At 40.0% G+C, this 22,061-nt stretch overlaps 1 protein-coding gene across 2 annotated transcripts in view; it reads left to right on the top strand.

Annotated features, from left to right (window-relative positions):
- The window catches only part of fkbp15b (FKBP prolyl isomerase family member 15b), a 47,202-nt gene that overhangs the window by 6,000 nt on the left and 19,141 nt on the right, over positions 1-22,061 (top strand). For both annotated transcript variants that reach the window (XM_062025393.1, XM_062025394.1), the window contains 13 exons: positions 1,625-1,723; positions 5,365-5,514; positions 8,504-8,572; positions 10,450-10,593; positions 10,705-10,847; positions 10,922-10,970; positions 12,375-12,476; positions 13,567-13,651; positions 16,682-16,782; positions 16,875-16,962; positions 18,712-18,821; positions 18,884-18,982; positions 19,291-19,385. In XM_062025393.1, coding sequence (XP_061881377.1) covers positions 1,625-1,723; positions 5,365-5,514; positions 8,504-8,572; positions 10,450-10,593; positions 10,705-10,847; positions 10,922-10,970; positions 12,375-12,476; positions 13,567-13,651; positions 16,682-16,782; positions 16,875-16,962; positions 18,712-18,821; positions 18,884-18,982; positions 19,291-19,385 — 1,334 coding nt within the window. The remainder of the gene's footprint in view (positions 1-1,624; positions 1,724-5,364; positions 5,515-8,503; positions 8,573-10,449; positions 10,594-10,704; positions 10,848-10,921; positions 10,971-12,374; positions 12,477-13,566; positions 13,652-16,681; positions 16,783-16,874; positions 16,963-18,711; positions 18,822-18,883; positions 18,983-19,290; positions 19,386-22,061) is intronic.

Below are 22,061 nucleotides of genomic sequence, written 5' to 3'. Positions count from 1 at the left end.
TACCACAGGTGAAAAGGCTAATTGGGAACAGGTGGGTGTCATGATTGGGTATAAAAACAGCTTCCATGAAATGCTCAGTCATTCACAAACAAGGATGGCGCGAGGGTCACCACTTTGTGAACAAATGCGTCAGCAAATTGTCCAACAGTTTAAAAACAACATTTCTCAACCAGCTATTGCAAGGAATTTAGGGATTTCACCATCTAAGGTCCGTAATATCATCAAAAGCTTCAGAGAATCTGGAGAAATCCCTGCACGTAAGCGGCAGGGCCCGTGACCTTTGATCCATCAACAAGCGACATCAGTGTGTAAAGGATATCACCACATGGGCTCAGGAACACTTCAGAAAACCACTGTCAGTAACTACAGTTCGTCACTACATCTGTAAGTGCAAGTTAAAACTCTACTATGCAAAGCCAAAGCCATTTATCAACAACACCCAGAAACGCTTCGCTGGGCCCGAGCTCATCTAAGATGGACTGATGCAAAATGGAAAAGTGTTCTGTGGTCTGACGAGTCCACTTTTCAAATCGTTTTTGGAAACTGTGGAATGGACTGTTATATACGCAAAGTTCAAAAACCAGCATCTGTGATGTATGGGGGTGTATTAGTGCCCAAGACATGAGTAACTTACACATCTGTGAAGGCACCATTAATGCTGAAAGGTACATACAGGTTTTGGAGCAACATATGTTGCCATCCAAGCAACGTTATCATGGACGCCCCTGCTTATTTCAGCAAGACAATGCCAAGCCACATTCTGCACGTGTTACAACAGTGTGGCTTCGTAGGGCCTGCCTGTAGTCCAGACCTGTCTCCCATTGAAAATGTGTGGCATATTATGAAGCGTCAAATACCACAACGGAGACTGTTGAACAACTTAAGCTGTACATCAAGCAAGAATGGGAAATAATTCCACCTGAAAAGCTTCAAAAATGTGTCTCCTCAGTTCCCAAACGTTTACTGAGTGTTGTTAAAAGGAAAGGCCATGTAACACAGTGGTAAAAATGCCCCTGTGACAATTTTTTTGCAATGTGTTGCTGCCATTAAATTCTAAGTTAATGATTATTTTCCAAAAAAAAGACTTTTCTCAGTGTGAACATTAAATATCTTGTCTTTGAAGTCTATTCAATTGAATATAAGTTGAAAAGGATTAGCAATTCATTGTATTCTGTTTTTATTTACCATTTACACAACGTGCCAACTTCACCGGTTTTGGATTTTGTAAAAGGCAAATAGAAAGTATACAAATGTCACTAAAAGTCAATTAGAAGTGAAAACAAGGTAAAATAGGACGGGAAAGGTTAATACATTGTAAATGTAGTAAAGATGTAGTGGAAGATCCACTCATCGATCTTGTACTATTGACTCGGGATGGAACTTTAGCCTGCAATGTGTGATCCATATCATCAGGGACCCCTCAACTCCTTTTCAATTCAACTGGTCTTAAAAGTACCTTGTTATTGAGCAAGACTCGGACATTCAAGTAGTTGTACTCGTTTCTTCCCGACTGTATTTTAATGTGTGTTGGATCCATTCGAATGTGTATTTAAAGGCGCAGACTTCTGATCTACGTGACAACGACTAGGAGCTCACACATCTTATGTTCACTTTTCCACTGCAGGTTCAGTCCAACAACTACTGCACGTTTTATGACGACCAGCGGCAGAACTGGTCCCTGATGTTTGAGTCGGAGGAATCTTCTTCAGACTTCTGTCGAGAGGTACATCACACACCAAGTCTGAAATGCATCATATACTGTTCTTTTCTTGGTCTTTTACTCATCTTATTTACACGGCAGTACATCCTTTTAGGGGGGCTCAGTTTGAGTCCAGGAAAAAAAACCTCAAGCAATATAAGCACATAATACGATACACAAAACTTGAGACATGCAACAGGCATACTTTGAAACATATGTAAAAATAAAATGTAAATAATACATAAATATGTGAATAAAAAGGCAAGATTGAGAGAATAATTGTAATATTAATAATTAAGATAGAAAACAACACAATAAAATAATAATAAATAGGTGATCAGTAAAAAGAGAAAAAAAGCTACATGTTGTAAAAGACACAAAATGTACTTGAGTTCAGTCAGGAGATATATATATATATATATATATATATATATATATATATATATATATATATATATATATATATATATATATATATATATATATATATATATATATACAGTCCCGATCAAAAGTTTACATACACTTGTAAAGAACATTATGTCATGGCTGTCTTGAGTTTCCAATAATTTCTACAACTCTTATTTGTTTGTGATAGAGTGATTGGAGCACATACTTGTTGGTCACAAAAAACATTCATGAAATTTGGTTCTTATATGAATTTATTATGGGTCTACTGAAAATGTGACCAAATCTGCTGGGTCAAAAGTATACATACAGCAATGTTAATATTTGGTTACATGTCCCTTGGCAAGTTTCACTGCAATAAGGTGCTTTTGGTAGCCATCCACAAGCTTCTGGCAAGATTCTGGTTGAAGTTTTGACCACTCCTATTGACAAAATTGGTGCAGTTCAGCTAAATTTGTTGGTTTTCTGACATGGACTTGTTTCTTCAGCATTGTCCACATGTTTAAGTCAGGACTTTGGGAAGGACATTCTAAAACCTTAATTCTAGCCTGGTTTAGCCATTCCTTTACCATTTTTGACCTGTGTTTGGGGTCATTGTCCTGACCCCAGAACTTTACTCCAGAAAGTCTTATCTTTTGCCATGTGATGTCAGATGAAACAAAAATTGAGCTTTTTGGCCACAGTACCCAGCAATATGTTTGGAAGAGAAAAAAAAAGAGAAAAAAGTCCAAATTCTTAGGACAACCTAAAATCATCAACCCGGAGGTTGGGTCTTGGGCGCAGTTATGGTAAATGGGTTATACTTGTATAGCGTTTTTCTACCTTCAAGGTACTCAATGCGCTTTGACACTATTTCCACATTCACCCATTCACACACACATTCACACACTGAGGGCGGGAGCTGCCATGCAAGGCGCTTATAACCCCATCAGGAGCAAGTGTGAAGTGTCTTGCTCAAGGACACAACGGACGTGACTAAGTTGGTAGAAGCTGGGGATCGAACCAGGAACCCTCAGGTTGATGGCACGGGCACTCTCCCAACTGCGCCACACCGTCCCCAGTTGGGTGTTCCAACAGGACAATGACCCCAAACATATGTCAAAAGTGGTAAAGGAATGGCTAAATCAGGCTAAATTTAAGGTTTTAGAATGGCCTTCCCAAAGTCCTGACTTAAACGTGTGGACAATGCTGAATTTTGTGGTCAAAAATTCAACCAAAAGCTTACCAAAAGCTTGTGGATGGCTGCTAAAAGCACCTTATTGCAGTGAAACTTGCCAAGGGACATGTAACCAAATATTAACATTGCTGTATGTATACTTTTGACCCAGCAGATTTGCTCACATTTTCAGTAGACCCATAATAAATTCATAAAAGAACCAAACTTCATGAATGTTTTTTGTGACCCACAGGTTTGTGCTCCAATCACTCTATCACAAAAAAATAAGAGTTGTAGAAATTATTGGAAACTAAAGACATTACATTTGTGGTCAAAAATTCAACCAAAAGCTTACCAAAAGCTTGTGGATGGTACACAAATGACATTATGTTCTTTACAAGTGTATGTAAACATACTTTTTTAGCAGGAGCTTGTTACTTGCCGCGAAAGAGTGTCATCTCCCCTGCTGGGCTGCGTGTTTTACATGCCGCAATAACTTGCTTGTGCACTCAAATCAAGGTTGTCACTTGTTCCTTGACCATATTACCGTATTACTTTCCTGCCAACAAACTTCTCGCCCTTCTTAGCGGAATAATGTTGCTTCTTGTTGTGCCTCTCTGTTCAGGAAACCAGGGGGAGGGGAAACTCTTTGGATACTTGTAGGGGCAAAAAGTACGTCCGAGCAAGAGAGAAAACTCACATCTTTTATTTGTTTAAAGTAGCAATAGAGTGTAAAAACAATTTGACTTGATATGCTTAATTGTGTTTCATTGTATCCATTAAAACATATCCAATTGTATTTACACTCCGCAAAGTATATAAAAATACTGTCTAAACATCACAAAATGCCATAAAATGCCATTTTGAATATTCCGCTTTGAACACCTTCAGTAATTTTAATAGAGTCTACGTCAGTGTAGTAACACTCCTGCACTCTGACCATATTATTAGAGCAGTCATACTGGAAATATGCAAACATTGTAAAAAGATGTGCTGTTTATCATTCACAATCCTTATATAAGACAAGAACACATATGTTTTTATTTTTTATGCATTCTAAATGGTAAATAAATATTTAACAATTGAGTCAACAGATGGAAGGTCCTCTCATTATACTTTCTAAAAACATCCAGAAAGTGCCAACAATACTCCATTTACATGTCGTGACCTGAAAATGAACCAAATATGAGTGATATTGTTATTATAAGCGCTAACGTAGACTGACTATATTAGCGGCGCATTGATAGCAGTGAGCTAATGCTAGCTTACGCTGCTATTGTTGACACACTGAGCCGGCGGCTGCTTCTGCTTGGTGTCAAACTTGCTAAAAGTCAATTATAGATTATAATTCATGCATGTCTCACCTGCTAGTAGACAAATGTAGCCATGGACCGACAGGCTGGTCCACTTTCACATCCCCCGAGATGGCCAAAAAGACGCTAGTTGCAGCAACTTTTTTTAACCCTTCATGAGGATTGTGATTAATTCTTCATCTAAACGGAATTATGCGAGCGTCCCGTCGGTAGACATCTCAGAGAGAGTGAAAATATTACAGTAAGTGTTTGTTTTATTATGGTTAGTTTGTATGTTTAGCACTTAGCAATGATGCTAATGCTATAGCGTCACAATAAAGCTACAGCCGTTTAGCACTCGGCTTCTAAAACTTATTGCTCATCCTCTTTGTGTTCGGGCTCAAAATATAAGGTTCTGGATCATAATTTTTCCCAAAGTAACCATTGTTGTCTCTCACAAAGTCTGCTTGATTAGCATTGTTGTTGATGGGGAAGGGATCTGTGTTTCCTCCTCTACATCTCTGTGAGATTGATTCTATTTTGATCATATCTATTTACTCGCAAACTTTGGACGTCTTTTGGTGTCATAAATCATATATATACTGTGTATGTATATATATATATATATATATATATATATATATATATATATATATATATATATATATATATATATATATATATATGTATGATCTATGAAGAATGAACCGATGGATAAAATCGAATAGAATAGAATCGATCGACAGAATCGATACATGGCGCAGGTCTAGCTGTCACTATGACGGATGTCCTTGTCTTTCCTGTATTAGGTGTGTTTGGCGAAGGCAAACAGCTGCAACAGTTTAGACGGCGTCGTGTCTCAGGACCTGAGACTTGGGGAAGGCCAAGCAGTGGAACACGGAGACTCTGTGGAGGTGTCCTACAGAGAATGGATCCTGCAAAACCACACCATTGGACAGGTTACATGTCATGCCATTAGACGTACAGTATGCCTCCAAGGAAGGTCGTTATTTGTAATTAGGCCTGTCAAACCATTAATCGCATTGTCTGTACTTTTGTGATTAATCACAGGTAGATAGCAGTTTTTTTCTGTACCTTACATCCTTTTTTAGTTTTTTAATACTATCAACATGGGACTGGAATATTAGTTTTTTGTGGATTTTGAGCTGTGAGTACCACAAGATAGTTCACACCACGGGTCTCGGACTCAGTTGACCTGGGGGGCGGCTGGAGGCCGAGTCGGGGTGAGGCTGGGCAGAGACACTTCCGCTTGCTTACAGGAAGTTGCTCTTTGTGGTGTCCAATGTTGTACCGATCTATAAGACTTGGGACAAACACCAATTTACGAACGACACACCTGTTTCTTTGCTTACACAATTTTCTAAAATCACTGAAAACCTATTTAATAACATATTAGACAAATTAATAAACAAAAGTGGAACACTTGCGGAGAACCGATACAGATACAGAGCCAACATTTCAACATGGATGCAGTTAATGGAAATAACAGAAAAATAACCAACACAATAGATGTTAAACAATGTGCAGCTGCAGTGTTTATGGATCGAACTGAAGCATTTGACACAATTTATCAGAACATCCTAACTAATAATATAGAATAATATGGTTTGACCATTGAAATTTGGTAATTTCCCAACCAATATTCTACAACACAAATACAACGTTGAAACAGCCTGCTTTTTGATAACGTTTATTCAATGTTGGGTTGTGATGTTGATTTGACCATTGATATATGGTCATTTCCCAAACAATATTGTACAACACAAATACAACGGGCAGCACGGTGTGAGAGGGGTTAGTGCATCTGCCTCACAATACGAAGGTCCTGAGTAGTCCTGAGTTCAATCCCGGGCTCTGGATCTTTCTGTGTGGAGTTTGCATGTTCTCTCCATGACTGCGTGGGTTCCCTCCGGGTACTCCGGCTTCCTCCCACCTCCAAAAGACATGCACCTGGGGATAGGTTGATTGGCAACACTAAATTGGCCCTAGTGTGTGAATGTGAGTGTGAATATTGTCTGTCTATCTGTGTTGGCCCTGTGATGAGGTGGCGACTTGTCCAGGGTGTACCCCGCCTTCCGCCCGAATGCAGCTGAGATAGGCTCCAGCGACCCCCCGTGAGCCCAAAAGGGACAAGCGGTAGAAAATGGATCGATGGACAAATACAACGTTGAAACAACATGCATTTTAACGTTTATTCAATGTCAGGTTGTGACGTTGATTTGACCATTGAAATTTGGTAATTTCCCAACCAATATTCTACAACACAAATACAACGTTGAAACAACATACTTTTTGACAATGTTTAATCAATGTCAGGTTGTGACAATTTGACATTGAATGTTGGTAATTTCCCAACCAATATTCTACAACACAAATACAACGTTGAAACAACATGCTTTTTGACAACGTTTATTCAATGTTGGGTTGTGACGGTGATTTGATCATAGAAATGTGGTAATTTCACCAATATTACAACTCCAATACAACGTTGAAACAACATGCGTTTTAACAACATTTATTCAATGTCAGATTGTGACGTTGATTTGACATTGAAATTTGGTCATATCCCAACCAATATTTTACAACCCAAATACAACGTTGAAACAACATGCTTTTTAATAACGTTTAATCAATGTCAGGTTCTGACGTTGATTTGACTATGGAAATTTGGTAATTTCCAAACCAATATTCTACAACACAAATACAACGTTGAAATAACATGCTTATTTATGACAGTTATTCAAGGTCAGGTTGTGACGTTGAATTGACCATTGAAATTTGGTCATTTTTCAACCAATATTCTACGACACAAATACAACGTTGAAACAACATGCTTTTTTATGACGTTTATTCGAGGTCAGGTTGTGACGTTGATTTGACCATTGAAATTTGGTCATTTTTCAACCAATATTCTACAACACAAGTTTAACAACGTTTAATCAATGTCAGGTTCTGACGTTGATTTGACCATTGAAATTTGGTCATTTCCCAACAAATATTCTACAACACAAATACAACGTTGAAACAACATGCTTTTTTTATGACGTTTAATCATAATGTCAGGTGGTGACGTTGATTTGACATTGAAATTTGGTCATTTCCCAACCAACGACGTGGATCTAACGTTAGACAACAACGTTGTTTCAATTTACAATGACAATTTTTTTGCAACATTGTTTGGAAGTCAGTTTTAAAGGACATGTATGGATAATCAATGTTGTATCAATGTCTTGTGCCTGCTGGGCTGTTGCTTGACAGTATTTACAATGCATAAAAATGATGTAATGTAACTCTAATTTAGAGTTACATTACCTTTTATATGTGCTGTATCATATTTGATACATGCGTTTTTAAATCAGTTTTACTATAAAATATATTATGAAATATTAAGTAATTTCACGATGTATCAATGGTTCATACTGATGTGTCAGTAAAAAAATACAGATTTCTCATTTTATTCCTCCCTTGGCAAAGTTTCTCTTCCAAAATCTCTTGTTTTTTCTCTGTGGCAATCTTGACTTGGCTCGTGGCGACGTAGCCGTCAAAATCAGCGTTAGCTTGTTAGTGCGTAATCCTTGACAGCCCTGTTCTTAACGTCTTATAAGGGCCAGGACAAAACCCTAGCGCAGGTGGGAGTGCACAGAAAGCACAGGACCGGTTGGCAAAGCTAACATGCAAGCATCCACGCCAAAGTCGTACTAAAAAATAAGAGTGTGGGACAGGAAGTAAGCTCTGAACCTGGGAAAACACAAGACCAAACGGTCAAGCAGGGCGTGACATGCGAAGGAGCGGTTGCAATACGGTCAGCGCGGCTACGCTGCATGTTAGCACGACTCCCCCGCAAGTGTGCAGTGCAGAGGAGGGATCGCATGACCGTGTGACCACAGATGTCCACTAGGGGAAACACTGACATCATTTCCTTTTTAGATGGTTGACTCCAATCAAGACAGCCAAAAGTTGTTGCGGCTGAAAATTGGAGCTGGAAAAGTAATTCAGGTAAGATAAAAGTATTTATTTTGAACAATAACTCTGGAGATATATCATGATATTCAACTTGATGTTGTTGTTTTGTCTAGTGCTGCATGTATTATTCAACTGAAGCTGATCTGATGTGGACAACGGGTGTCCCGATCCGATATTATTTAATATCCCTTATGTGATATGTGCTTTCATGTAAAATGTGTGATATCATGTGCTATACAAGCGGTCCTGCAGCTTGTTTACTTGTGTGTGATATCATGTGCGATACAAGCAGTCCTGCAGCTTGTTTACTTGTGTGTGTGTGATATAATGTGCGATACAAGCGATCCTGCAGATTGTTTACTTGTGTATGATATGATGTGCGATACGAGCAGTCCTGCAGCGTGTTTATTGGTGTGTGATATCATGTGCGATACAATCAATCTTGCAGAGTGTAAACTTGTTTGGGATATCATGTGCGATACAAGCAGTCCTGCAGCGTGTTTACTTGTGTGTGATATCATGTGCGATACAAGCAGTCCTGCAGAATGTTTACTTGTGTGTGATATCATGTGTGATACAAGCAGTCCTGCAGCGTGTTTATTGGTGTGTGATATCATGTGCGATACAACCAATCTTGCAGAGTGTAAACTTGTTTGTGATATCATGTGCAATACAAGCTGTCCTGCAGCGTGTTTACTTGTGTCTGATATCATGTGCAATACACGCATTCCTGCATAGTGTTTATTTGTGTGTGATATCATGTGCAGTACAAGTGGTCCTGCAGCGTGTTTTCATGTGTGTGATATCATGTGCGATACAAGCAGTCCTACAGCGTGTTTATTGGTGTGTGATATCATGTGCGATACAATCAATCTTGCAGAGTGTAAACTTGTTTGGGATATCATGTGCAATACAAGCAGTCCTGCAGCGTGTTTACTTGTGTGTGATATAATGTGCGATACAAGCAGTCCTGCAGCTTGTTTACTTGTGTATGATATCATGTGCGATACAAGCAGTCCTGCAGCGTGTTTATTGGTGTGTGTGATATCATGTGCGATACAAGCAGTCCTGCAGCGTGTTTATTGGTGCGTTATATCATGTGCGATACAATCAATCTTGCAGAGTCTAAACTTGTTTGTGATATCATGTGCGATACAAGAACTCCTGAAGCATGTTTACTTGTGTGTGATATCATGTGCAATACACGCATTCCTGCAGTGTTTACTTGTGTGTGATATCATTTGCAATACACGCATTCGTGCATAGTGTTTACTTGTGTGTGATATCATGTGCGATACAAGCGGCCCTGCAGCTTGTTTACTTGTGTGTGATATCATGTGCGATACAAACAGAGTGTTTACTTGTACAAAGTTGGATAGACAGTTAACATCTTAAATGTCCTCCAATAAACACACAATTCTTTCTATTTTACTAAAGTCATTTACAAAAGGTAAACATACTAGGCTATAGTCTACTAGGAGCTAGCAGCTACACAACAGCACACAAGCTAGACATAGGTAACAAAATATTCAACAATAAAACAGCACATTTGTCAATATAAACGAGTATTAATTATAGTTGCATATGCAAAAATCTCCAAGGCATATTAGAAAGTATCCAGTAACAAACGCGTCCGCATTGTTCAACCCTCCGGACCTTTTGGAACACTACTCCAGAAAGATTTGATGCTTTATTGTTTTCTTCTTTTCCCTTCAGTTTTCGACTGTGCGGTAAAATTGGTGCAAAGAAAGAAAGCAAGATGCTAATTGTTGTTCTTGACCCCGCCTCCTTGCTCAGTGTTCAAGGCGTGTGTGTTGACAGAGACGGGCTGCATGGACAAAGAATGATGGGGGGTTCATCATCCTGCATCACTTCCACACACCTTTCATGCCTTGATGTTTGCTCAACAGGGATGGGAAGAAGGGGTGCTGGGGATGAAGAAGGCGGGTTGTCGTCTCATTGTGGTACCACCACACTTAGCCTGTGGATCAAAGGGGCTCCATGACGCTGTCCCGGCCAACAGCACGCTGGTTTTCCAAGCAACCATCAAGCGGGTGAGATCAGACGTCGTCCATCTTGATTTGATTCCACTTTTAGACGTACAGCGCTGGCTTTCTTCTGCATGTAGTAGGAAGTTCTTCTCAGTTGTGTATTTTGCCGTGTAGGTCAAGTTTTCCAAGGAGAACGGGTCCGATCAGGCCAGAGCCAGTTCCAGAGGCTCTGGTGCGGTCTCTCCTGCTCCCAGCATGGACACAGTGACCCCAGAGCCAGCAGAACCCAGCAGTGTGGTGGACTCAGGCAGACCGGAGTGAGGCTCAAGCCAATCAAGGTGTGCACGCCATCTCCTTGCTGCTTTATGACCGCCTCCTTTTCTTCTTCCAGGGAGGCACCTGTGCGCGCAAAGTCCAACTCCCTGAACGAGCAGCTGACCGTGAGTCAGAAATAAAGCATGGATCATTCAATCCATGGATTCATGTTCTGTTGCTTGCTTTCATCCTTTCATGAATGTGAATTGATACAATCTGGACCGCTTAGAAGAAGTAGACTGAATGAATGTCCAGTCAAGTAAAGAGAAGGTACTCGAAGTCACTTAAGGGCAATAGAAGGTCAACGAAGGTCAATAGAAGGAATTAAAGAAGTTAAAGAAAGGCAAATAAGTAATGTAAAGATAAAATAAGGTAAATAGAAGGTAAAATTAGTCAAGAGGTAAAATAAGGTAAATACAAGATAAAATGAGGTAAATAAAAAGTAAATAAAAGGTAAAAAAAAAAAAAAAGGTCAAGGGAAGTGAATAGAATGCACATCAAATGTACAAGAGGGAATATAGAAGGTAAAAGAAAACCAATAAAAGGTCAAATAAAACCAATAAAAGATCAAATTGGGTTAAAAATGGTAAATGAAGAGTATAAAAAGTAATATAAGTTAAAAGGTGAATAAAAAGTAAAAAGAAAAAGTTCAATAGAAGGTAAAATAAGGTAAATAAAAGGTCTAAGAGGATAAATAAAAGTTAAAAGAAGGTAGATAAAAGGTCAAATAAGGTAAATAGAAGGAACAAAAAGTACAACAAGTTAATGAAAGACAAAATAAGTAAATTAAAGATATAAAGAGGTAAATACAAGGTAAAATGAGTCAATAAAAGGTAAATACAAGATAAAATGAAGTAAATAAAAGGTCAATAGAAGGTCAAAAAAAGGTAGAGGAAAGTGGATATAATGATATAATCAAATGTACAAGAGGCAATATAGAAGGTAAAAGAAAACCAATAAAAGTTAAAATTAAACAAAAGGTAAAATAGTGTTAAAAAGGGTAAATGAATGTGTATAGAAGGTAAAATAAGTTAAAAGGTGAAAAAATAAATAGAAGGTAAATAAAAGGTAAAATAAGGTTAAAAAAAGTTCAATAGAAGGTAAAATTAGGTATATCAAAGGTCAAAGAAGGTAAATAGAAAGAATAAAAGGAAAAATAGGTTAATGAAAGGCAAAATAAGTAAATTATAGATAAAATAAGGTCAATAGAAGGTAAAATGAGTCAATAAAATGTAAACACAAGATAAAATGAGGTAAATAAAAAGTAAATAAAACGTAAAAAAATAGGTCAAAGAGAGTGAATAGAATGTACAGTACATATAGGATACAAGAGGGAATATAGAAGGCAAAAGAAAACAAATAAAATAAGGTTAAAAAGGGTAAACAAGTCCACGATGACTGAATGAATGAATGAAACGAACTCATATATGATGACTGGATGAATGAATGGAACAAACTCGTCCATGATGACCAGATGAATGAATGAATGTCTGGCTGCAGCGCTAACATGATGTTCCTTGTGTGTGCAGCATCCAGACGCCACCAAGGCCAAGTTGATCTCTCGCATGGCGAGGATGGGCCAGCCAATGTTGCCTTTCCTGGCGGGGGTGTCCTGTGACTCTGAGGTGGAGGTGAGCCAAGGTCCATCTGGAGACACTTCCCCAAACAACTGTCAATATATTTGTGGCGGCGGGCGAGAATGACGCCGTGATCCAATTTGCACAATTGGCCGGCGTGCAATTGTTAAAAGTCCGTCAAAAATATACAAAGCAAACATTTTTGCAACTAAAAACACTTTCTGGCGGCGTGCAAGTGCGCTCAGATGTGGGCGGGGCCAACACCAGCACCTGCTGTGGTCGACAAGACCAATTAATGCTGACATGTCCTTTCAAAGGCCTCCGCTTGATTTGTCGCTCGTCACTTTTTGGAAAAAGACTCTCGAGAAAGTGGAGCCATCTTGCTACGTATGTTTATTCCCTGTCAGAGCAGCTGCTCATGTGTTCATGAGCCAGGGAGAGACATGCACTGCAATACACAATCAATGATTGTCATGGAACTTGAATATCACCTCGTCATTCATTTTCTACATCATTGACCTTATTTGTCGGACTATAAGGCGCACTCAAGATCCCTTTATTTTCTCAAAAACCGACGGTGCGCCTTATAACCCGGTGCGCCTAATGTACGTATTAATTCTGCTTGTGCTTACCGAAAACAATCATATTACAGTATCTGTAAAGTATTAGTTCATGTTTTGTTTGTACACAGCTAGCCAGACAGTATATGTACTGTAGTTGTGTATCATGATCAATATAAAGTAATTCACTCGATGGTCTGTTTGATCCAGCTTGCTGGGGACGTTTTTTCCGGTTTATTTGGGTAAGCACTCAATTTACGTCTAAATAGCTTGGCTTTAAATTCCACATTTACAGCGTCAAGAGTCACTTTCACCTCACTCTCTCGGCTTCCATCTGCTCCAGTGTCTCACTCTTCCTTCGTGCTGCCTTTTAGCAGCAGTAGTTCATCCTCAGTATATTCAGCTTCAAAAAGATAAGGTTGTGAATATTTATTATCGCTTTATGCATAAGCAAGAGCAAAATCCCACTAAACAGAGTTAGGGGTCGTGTTGCATTAAATTGACTAACTTTGTTTTGGATTAATTTCCTACTACATGAAACGATGTGTTGGGAAGTCTTTCTGACAGCATGTCATGTGACACAGGGTGCCAGCACTGCTGCAACCAAGGATCAACCTACTGCTCCGTCTCCAGTGCAGATCTCCACTGCTGCCCCAGGTCCAACACACGGTAAATTGAGTCTCGCATCCTTCCTGCCACTCAGCATCCCGGAAGACTATGAGAACCCGAAAAGTCGGGATGGGTACCCAATTCGGTGCTTTGAAAGTAGCACTAGAGTGTAAAAACAAGTTGACTTTATATGATGAATTGTTGCATTGTATCCTTTATCAATTGTACTTACAATCCACAAAGTATGTGAAAATACCGTCTAAACATCAGAAAATGCCACAAATTCAGTCGGCCATTTTGAATATTCCACTCCGAGTATCTTCAGTAATTTCCGTAGATTCTACGTCAGTGTAGTAACGCTTCTGCACTCTGACCATATTATTAGAGCAGTCATACTCGAAATATGCAAACATTGTAAAGAGATGTGCTGTTTATCGTTCACAATCCTTATGTAAGACAAGAACACATATGTTTTTATTTTTTATGCATTCTAAGTGGTAAATAAAAATTTAACAATTGAGTCGACAGATGGAGGGTCCTTTCATTAGACTCTCTAAAAAACATCCTGAAAGTGCCAACCATACCCTATTTACATGTTGTGACCTGAAAATGAACCAAATGTGAGTGATATTGTTATTATAAGCGCTAACGCAGACAGACTATTTTAGCGGCGCATTGAAAGCAGTGAGCTAATGCTATCTTACGCTGCTATTGTTGACACACTGAGCCGGCGGCTGCTTCTGCTTTGTCCCAAACTTGCTAAAAGTCAATTCTAGATTATAATCCATGCATCTGTCACCTGCTAGTAGACAAATGTGGCCATGGACCGACAGGCTGGTCCACCTTCACATCCCCCGAGATGGCGAAAAAGACGCTAGTTGCAGCTACTTTCCTTAACCCTTTGTAAGGATTGTGATTAATTCTTCATCTAAACGTAATTATGTGAGTGTGCCATCGGTCGGCATCCCTGTGAGAGTGGAAATATTACAGTAAGTGTTTGTTTTATTACGGTTAGTTTGTATGATTAGCACATAGCAATGATGCTAATGCTATATTGTCACAATAAAGGTACATCCGTTTAGCACTCGGCTTCTAAAACTTACTGCTCATCCTCTTTGTGTCCAAGTTCAAAAATATAAGGTTCTGGATCATAATTTTTCCCAAAGTAATTGTTGTTGTCCCTCACAAAGTCTGCTTGATTAGCATTGTTGTTGATGGGGAAGGGATCTGTTGTTCCTGTTTTGATCATATATATTTACTCGCAAACTTTGGAATTCTTTTTGTGTCATAAATCAGATCTATATGATAATAGTTCAATATAGAGGCAACTTGTTTTTTTCACTCTACTGCTACTTCAAAGATACCGACTGAATGTTGTTGTTGCTCCCGGGTACCGCTTCACATACAATCAAACAGGACCTTTTGTTTTCAGGTGACGTGTTGCAGACTTGATGCCGATACAAGCGTATTCTTACTGGACTGTCTCTAAGTAGTGTTGACATTTTTCTTGCCAACAAAGCAAGCATGCCTGATAGAGAGCACTCAAAAGTCAGGCTCTACTTTTCAAAATGTGCTAGCTCGATGCGTTTGTTTAAAACGAAAATAAAAAAATGTGTTGAACGCTGTTTCTCTTGCCTAAACGCCACACTGAGTTGTAGGACGGGGAGACGATCAGGAGCAGCGAAACAAGCTAACCATCCTAGCTAGCTTACTTGTTGTCGCCGCCATTTGCTCTCCAAGACACAACGTTGCTGCTAATCATATTTGGATGATTACAATCCCAACACTGTTAGTTCCCAAGCAGTTGTAGTTGTAGAGTATTTATTAGCAACCAGCCAGAAGGTATATTTTTGATTATAAAGGCCACAACGCAGGAAGTATATTACCCGAGGGGGCGTGGCTACAGGATGACTTATTTTCATGCATGTGGTAACGATACAGTGAGGAAGGAGACAGCACTGAGACAGGGACGTCGTTTAGCTTGCAGCGTGTTTATTAGCACAAGTGTGTGACGTGTGTAAATAAACCAAATACGTGGTGATGCGATTACCTGGTGAGTGTTACCGGGAGTTGTTGAAGGTGCGTGTTGTGAGAGATGCGGAAGTCCAGAGAGGGCAAGGCAGGCTCGGAGGTTCGTGGGCAAGCGAGAAGGCAAGGGTTGGAGCGAGGCGTCAGTGTCTGTGGACAGGCGAGAGGTCGAGATCCGGGGAGGCAGCAAGAAGTCCAGAGGGAATCCAGGGAGACGAGACGCACAGCTCGAAACCAGGAAACAGAGGGGAGCTGAGGGACGAGGGAACAGGACACGACACGATGAGAACAGAGGAGGGAAAACACAGAGAACGAGGAAGCACACAGGCAAAAAGCTAGAGATGTGTAGGGCTTATTGTACAGGTACAAGTAGCTACGTTCTGGCTCTGGAACGCAGGACGCGCTGGCTTAAGAAGGCAGTGGAGTCTTCATCAGCGTTAGGTGTGTCGATTGCAGAGTGAGTGCAGCTGCGTGGGGAGGCGCGCTCAGTGGAGCGCACAGCAGAGTGTGTGGCGGTAGGTGTTTGAACCGTCACACATGTTATAGAATTTTACATGTCCAATGATAATAATGCTAGTAAATGATCTTGTAAAAATGGTAAAAAAAAAAAAAAAAAAAAGGTTGGTAGATGAGAATAAATGTAAAGGTCAAATATGGATCTTTATTGTCATTGCACAAGTACAACAAGATGTTTTCAGCACAAACCCGATCAAGATTAGACAAACATTGTAGAGGGTCACAGAACAGGAACACTGATGTAAAAGGTGGGAAAAGGGCAGTAAACATTTTTCTTCTCAGACTGGGCTGCTAAGGGGGCTCAGTCTGAGCTTGAGAAGAAAAACTATATAGTGAAATTTACAGCTAAAAAAAAAAGACTAAATCAGCGTACCTGGGACAAACTGAAATAATGAGTTCATACTTCCAAGTGTAGGAAAATATAAGGATTTATTATTTTATTTGCAGGTATGTTCATTATTGTTAATAGTCTGTACTGAACAATGGCGGCACGCTGCTTTCATCTTACCCACGTGACTTTGGTATGTTTGTGTTGTTTCTCCGCAGTGTTGCCACATCCATACCCCTCTCTTCCTGCTAATGTGCTGCCCCCCCTCGCCAACTTTGCCACGCAGGTTGTGTTGCCAGGTAACATGCGCGCTTTCCAGGTGAGACCCCACCTCCCCAGTGTTGTTGGAGCTTATTGTAAAAACGGTGAGCTCACGTAAAGACGCTTCTTTTTTCTGATGTGGTCCGCCAGCCCTACACTTACGCACAAGCATCTGTGCCTGCAACTCAGCTGCAGTCTCTGAGCCACGTTTACCAGGCACCAGCTGTCCCTCACATAGGTAAGAAGGCTCTGTTCAATAGTACCCAAGTGTTTTTTTAACATGAGTCGGGCTCATTTTAGCCCGCCTTCAACTTCATTGTAAGTATCTGACAGTATGGTTGCTGCAAGTGTGCTGTCATCTTGTCGACAACGTGAGTAATTCAGGTTATTGACCATGAAACACTTCCCTGATGAGGTGTCCCAGGCAAGCCCAGCCGGGAGGAAGCGCTCGGTTTAAACCTAGGATATGCAGTTCTGTTCTGTTCTGCCGTCACCTGAGTCGCCTGAGGACGATCCTCAGAAGTGCTAGACTCGCTTTTGGGAGGCTTTGAAGTCCACCAAAGGAGTTGCCAAGTTGACAAGCATAGCCAGAAGTGTTTGGCAGATTCTTGTTCCTCACCGCAGAGGTGAGGAACAAGATCGATCGTCTCATCGATTCCTCATCGATTGTCTTCACACTTTCCCGTCACACGAAGACACCTTCAAAGAGCAGAGTGGTGACCGGATTGGAAATGGATGAGGTCGGTGAGGTTTTTCTTTGACAACGAGGACTCCTCTTGAGGGTTGGATGTGTCGGACGTTAGGGAGATGAGACGGGGATGGTTTTGAGGGCAGAGGTAGGCATCTCCTACGGATGATTGCATGGGGAGTTGATCGATCGAGTCGGTGGTCATCTTGGGGGAGGGAGGAGCCGAGCTTGGCTTGTTCATCGTCAAGGTCATTGCCTAATCCAAAGATGTTCATTAGGACTTCAAAAAAATTATGCGATTTTGTTATTCTTATAGCCAGACCTGTGCTTATTTCCGTACCTGACGGTTTCGGCCACAACTGTTGCCTTCTTCAGAGGTTGTCACGTGATGTTGCTGTGACGTGTCTGGTCAGCTGATTTAAACAGTTTTTGGCGCTGTCTTACTGCTTGTAGTAGCAGGCTGAGAGCGTCATCTGCAGTCCGACCTCTTCAGGACTGTGTACCAACTTTCCCACACCTGGGACACAGTCCTGAAGAGGTCAGACTGCAGATGGCACTGTATACCAACTCTCCCACACCTGGGACACAGTCCTGAAGAGGTGGGACTGCAGATGGCACTGCGTACCAACTTTCCCACACCTGGGACACAGTCCTGAAGAGGTCGGACTGCAGATGGCACTGTGTACCAACTCCCCCACACCTGGGACACAATCCTTAATAGGTCGGTCTGCAGATGGCACTGTCAGCCTGCTACTACAAGCAGGAAGACAGCGCCAAAACTGTTTAAATCAGCTGACCAGACGCGTCACAGCAACATCACGTGACAACCTCTGAAGAAGGCAACAGTTGTGGTCGAAACCGTCAGATACAGAAATAAACACAGGTCTGGCAGTAAGAATACCAAAATCGCATAGGTGGTCTGGGACCCAGATGAGTTGTATCTGTTTTGAAGATAGTAAAGCCGATAGGGAGGATTGTATTAATATAATGGAGGGGTCTGTGGCGTTGGGGTTGCTGACAGCTTGGATCAGGGACTTGCAGTCGCTGATGATGGAAACCGAGGACCAGTCGTCATACTGACGCATCTCAAAAGATGGCGGCAATCTCTGCAGGACAACGACATGTAACCTTCAGGTGGTGTCCGGCGAGGGGTCTTCACCAAAGGACCCGCGAGTCCATATCATCCATATCATCCATATCATATCTACTGAGACCGCCGCCTTATCGACTGGATGCAAGGAAACGGGTGGATGGACAACATTTGTTGCAGCATGTAAATGACAAAACTGTCTTCCGCAGGCACCGGTGACGTGAATTCTTTCTTGATCACGGAGGCCCGACAGAACAACACTGAGATCCGTTTATCCGTCGGGAAAGTAGCAGACAAAGTGGATCAACTTGCATCAAAGGTACTAAATCCATTTGCAAAAAGAGGGTATGTTCTATTTCAATCAATGTTCTTGTTTCCTAGATAGATGAGCTGCACAGGCAAGGGACCGTCTCCATGGGTCTGTCTTCTATATCAATGGACTCCTGCATGCTCATGCAAAACATCCAACGAATCATCCAGGTATACATGAGATATTTTTGTGATTCATCTTATGAATTGTTTGGGTTACCATTAGCAACGTGCCATTCTAGGACTGGGCTACAGTGCCCGAGCCCATGGTCCACATTTGACCACAGATTAGTGCACTCAAACGAGTACGATCGGTCTAATGCTGTCGTTCTTCAACTGAAAAACTATTGAGAAGTTGATCATGGGTTTTTACTCATCTGTAAAGACAATATCGTGTGTGCAGTCACCTCGTCATCTGAACAGATGAATAAAAGTGAAGTAAATAAGTCACCTGTCATTTCTATTTCTTCTATTTGTAGGAAAATGAATGTTTAAAGAAGGAAGTGTTTGAGAAGAACTCTCGTATTGAGGACCAAAACCGCAAGATCACTGAGCTCATTAACCAGAGTCAAAGGTGAGTCACAATCCAGTCGTTACCTCGCAATTAATCATCAATAGGAAGGTTGCATGTGACGTCTTCTTGGTGACTTCATTGACATGATGGTCAAGCAGCATTAAAACAAGTGAGAGTGAGTTTAGAGTTTGATCAGAAAATGTCGTATTTCTGTTCTGTTCTTGGCTGTTCCAGTCGTTCAACTATAGAGATGGGAAAGAGCTCTCATGGAGTCCAGAAAGAAGTGGTTCATAAAGTCAGGGAAAAAACAAAATGGCTCCTAAACATATCACTTTCTTCATCTTGTGGAATATAATCGAACCGCATGTGTCTGCAGTGATCACTTTGTAAAATGTTTGTTTGAACATTTGATTTGTTTGAGAAACTTTCTGTGATGGAATCCAGTTTATTCTCTACTATATTAGTAGTGTTTGAGAGCAGAACTAAACATAGATAAAATACATTAGTTTGTGTTCTTTTGTGGTTGCTATGTCTAAATATAACTAGAAGACCTGCTTGTGCAAATAAACTAAAGTCATGTTAAATGTCCTAGTAATAAATATTTGATTGTTGGTCCAATTCCCTGTATTTTTGTTCTCCATTTTCATAACAAACTAAAAGCTTAGTTGTTGTTGTGCAGGAAAGACACATGCTTTATTGGACACGGATGACAACATTATAGCGTCTTTGGTGATATTTGTTAGCATCAAGAAAATGATGATATTTAGGATGACATAGTGTATGGCTTGTATTCTGTCACGTGACTCCAGTGGTGGTCCACCAAGCCAAGATGGCTGTTGTACAGCAAGCAGCGCGGCAACTATCTGAGTATGCAAGGGGCCTAAATCTTCCTGCAAAAAGCAGATAGGAGCAAAACAAATCCAACTATGCAATGGAATAGATATTTATACTTGATCAAAAACAGATTATTTCTGGAGTGATATCAAGGATTATACGTCTGTGGCGTTCCCAGACATATGGAACTATTGTGCTCCAGACATCATTCGACGCCACAAAACAGATGAAACTTGTAAAAGCATGGAGGTCTACAACTTCTTTGTGTGTGTCTGAGTCAAGGACATTGGTATCAAGACTCTCCTGGATAAATATGCATCGTTTTTGCTCGGGTCAGGTTGCATTTCATGATTTAACTTCATGTCTACTGCCATGTTTGTTGTTGTTGTTGTTGTTGTTGTCGTTTACGAGTTGCCAGGTAGCATGTTTTTCCTGTCTTTATCAAAATATAACTATAGATGTCAACATTGTGTTCGTGCTGAAATATTCATTTATGATTGTTTATCAAAATATAACTTTAGATGTCAACATTGTGTATGTGCTGACAGATTAATTTATGATTGTTTATCTAAATATAACTATAGATGTCAACATTGTGTATTTGCTGAAAGATTAATTTATGATTGTTTATCAAAATATAACTATAGATGTCAACATTGTGTATTTGCTGAAAGATTAATTTATGATTGTTTATCAAAGTATAACTATAGATGTCAACATGGTGTACGTGCTGAAAGATTCATTTATGATTGTTTATCAAAATATAACTATAGATGTCAACATTGTGTATGTGGCTGAAAAATTCATTTATGATTGTTTATCAAAATATAACTATAGATGTCAACATTGTGTAAGTACTGAAAGATTCATTTATGATTGTTTATCAAAATATAACTATAGATGTCAACATTGTGTACGTGCTGAAAGATTCATTTATGATTGTTTATCAAAATATAACTAGAGATGTCAACATTGTGTATGTGCTGAAAAATTCATTTATGATTGTTTATCAAAATATAACTATAGATGTCAACATTGTGTACGTGCTGAAAGATTCATTTATGATTGTTTATCAAAATATAACTATAGATGTCTACATTATGTATGTGCTGAAAGATTCATTTATGATTCTTTATCAAAATATAACTATAGATGTCAACTTTGTGTACAGTATGTGCTGAAAGATTAATTCATGATTGTTGTCTTTGATAAAAACTTAACTCTTTTAGGTTTTGCTGACATTTGCTTTCTTTTATTTAAACTCCCTGAGTTGGTGCTTTTCAAAACACTCGTACCAAACATGTTTTAAGAAATACAAATAATATCAAGATAATACTTCAATGGGAAATAATAAACGTTAAAAGTTTAACAAACAAACATTAAACAAAGTGATCACTGCAAACTCGTGCATTCTTCCACTCTGCTCCATTGGACTGCAATGTGAGCTACTTTTCTCATTGTCTTTCGTAAAATCTTGCACTTTTCTGCCCTTTTTGTTGACCTCTAGAGGAACTCTGAAAAAATGTTTATCCTTTTCCCGATTTGAACGATTCATACAGCTGAAAACAACACAAGCATTCTTGGAGAAAGGCTAAATGCTGTCTAGTACCCATTTGAGAACAGAGCTAGCTTGACCACCATGCGTATTTAATGGACGGGACATGACGTCAATGAAATCCAAGCAACAGACAATGTTTGTGTTTGCAGCTGTGCTAGCAGGAGTAATTCTAGTTGAGTGATATTCAAACTACATATGGATGTAAACAGGTAGCAGTAAAGATTTGACTATCAGTTGCAAACTGTATAGGGAGCAGCAAAGCTAGTGCAAGAGCAACATGAAATCTTCTCTTGGTTCTGGTTCGCACAATGCTTAAGCATTTAGGACTAGCTGGACCACACTTC

The sequence above is a fragment of the Entelurus aequoreus genome, linkage group LG17 (genome assembly GCF_033978785.1).
Source record: "Entelurus aequoreus isolate RoL-2023_Sb linkage group LG17, RoL_Eaeq_v1.1, whole genome shotgun sequence".
NCBI lineage: Eukaryota > Metazoa > Chordata > Actinopteri > Syngnathiformes > Syngnathidae > Entelurus > Entelurus aequoreus.
The sequence above is the reverse complement of the archived record's forward strand: the minus strand, read 5'-3'. Positions and strand labels throughout refer to the sequence as shown.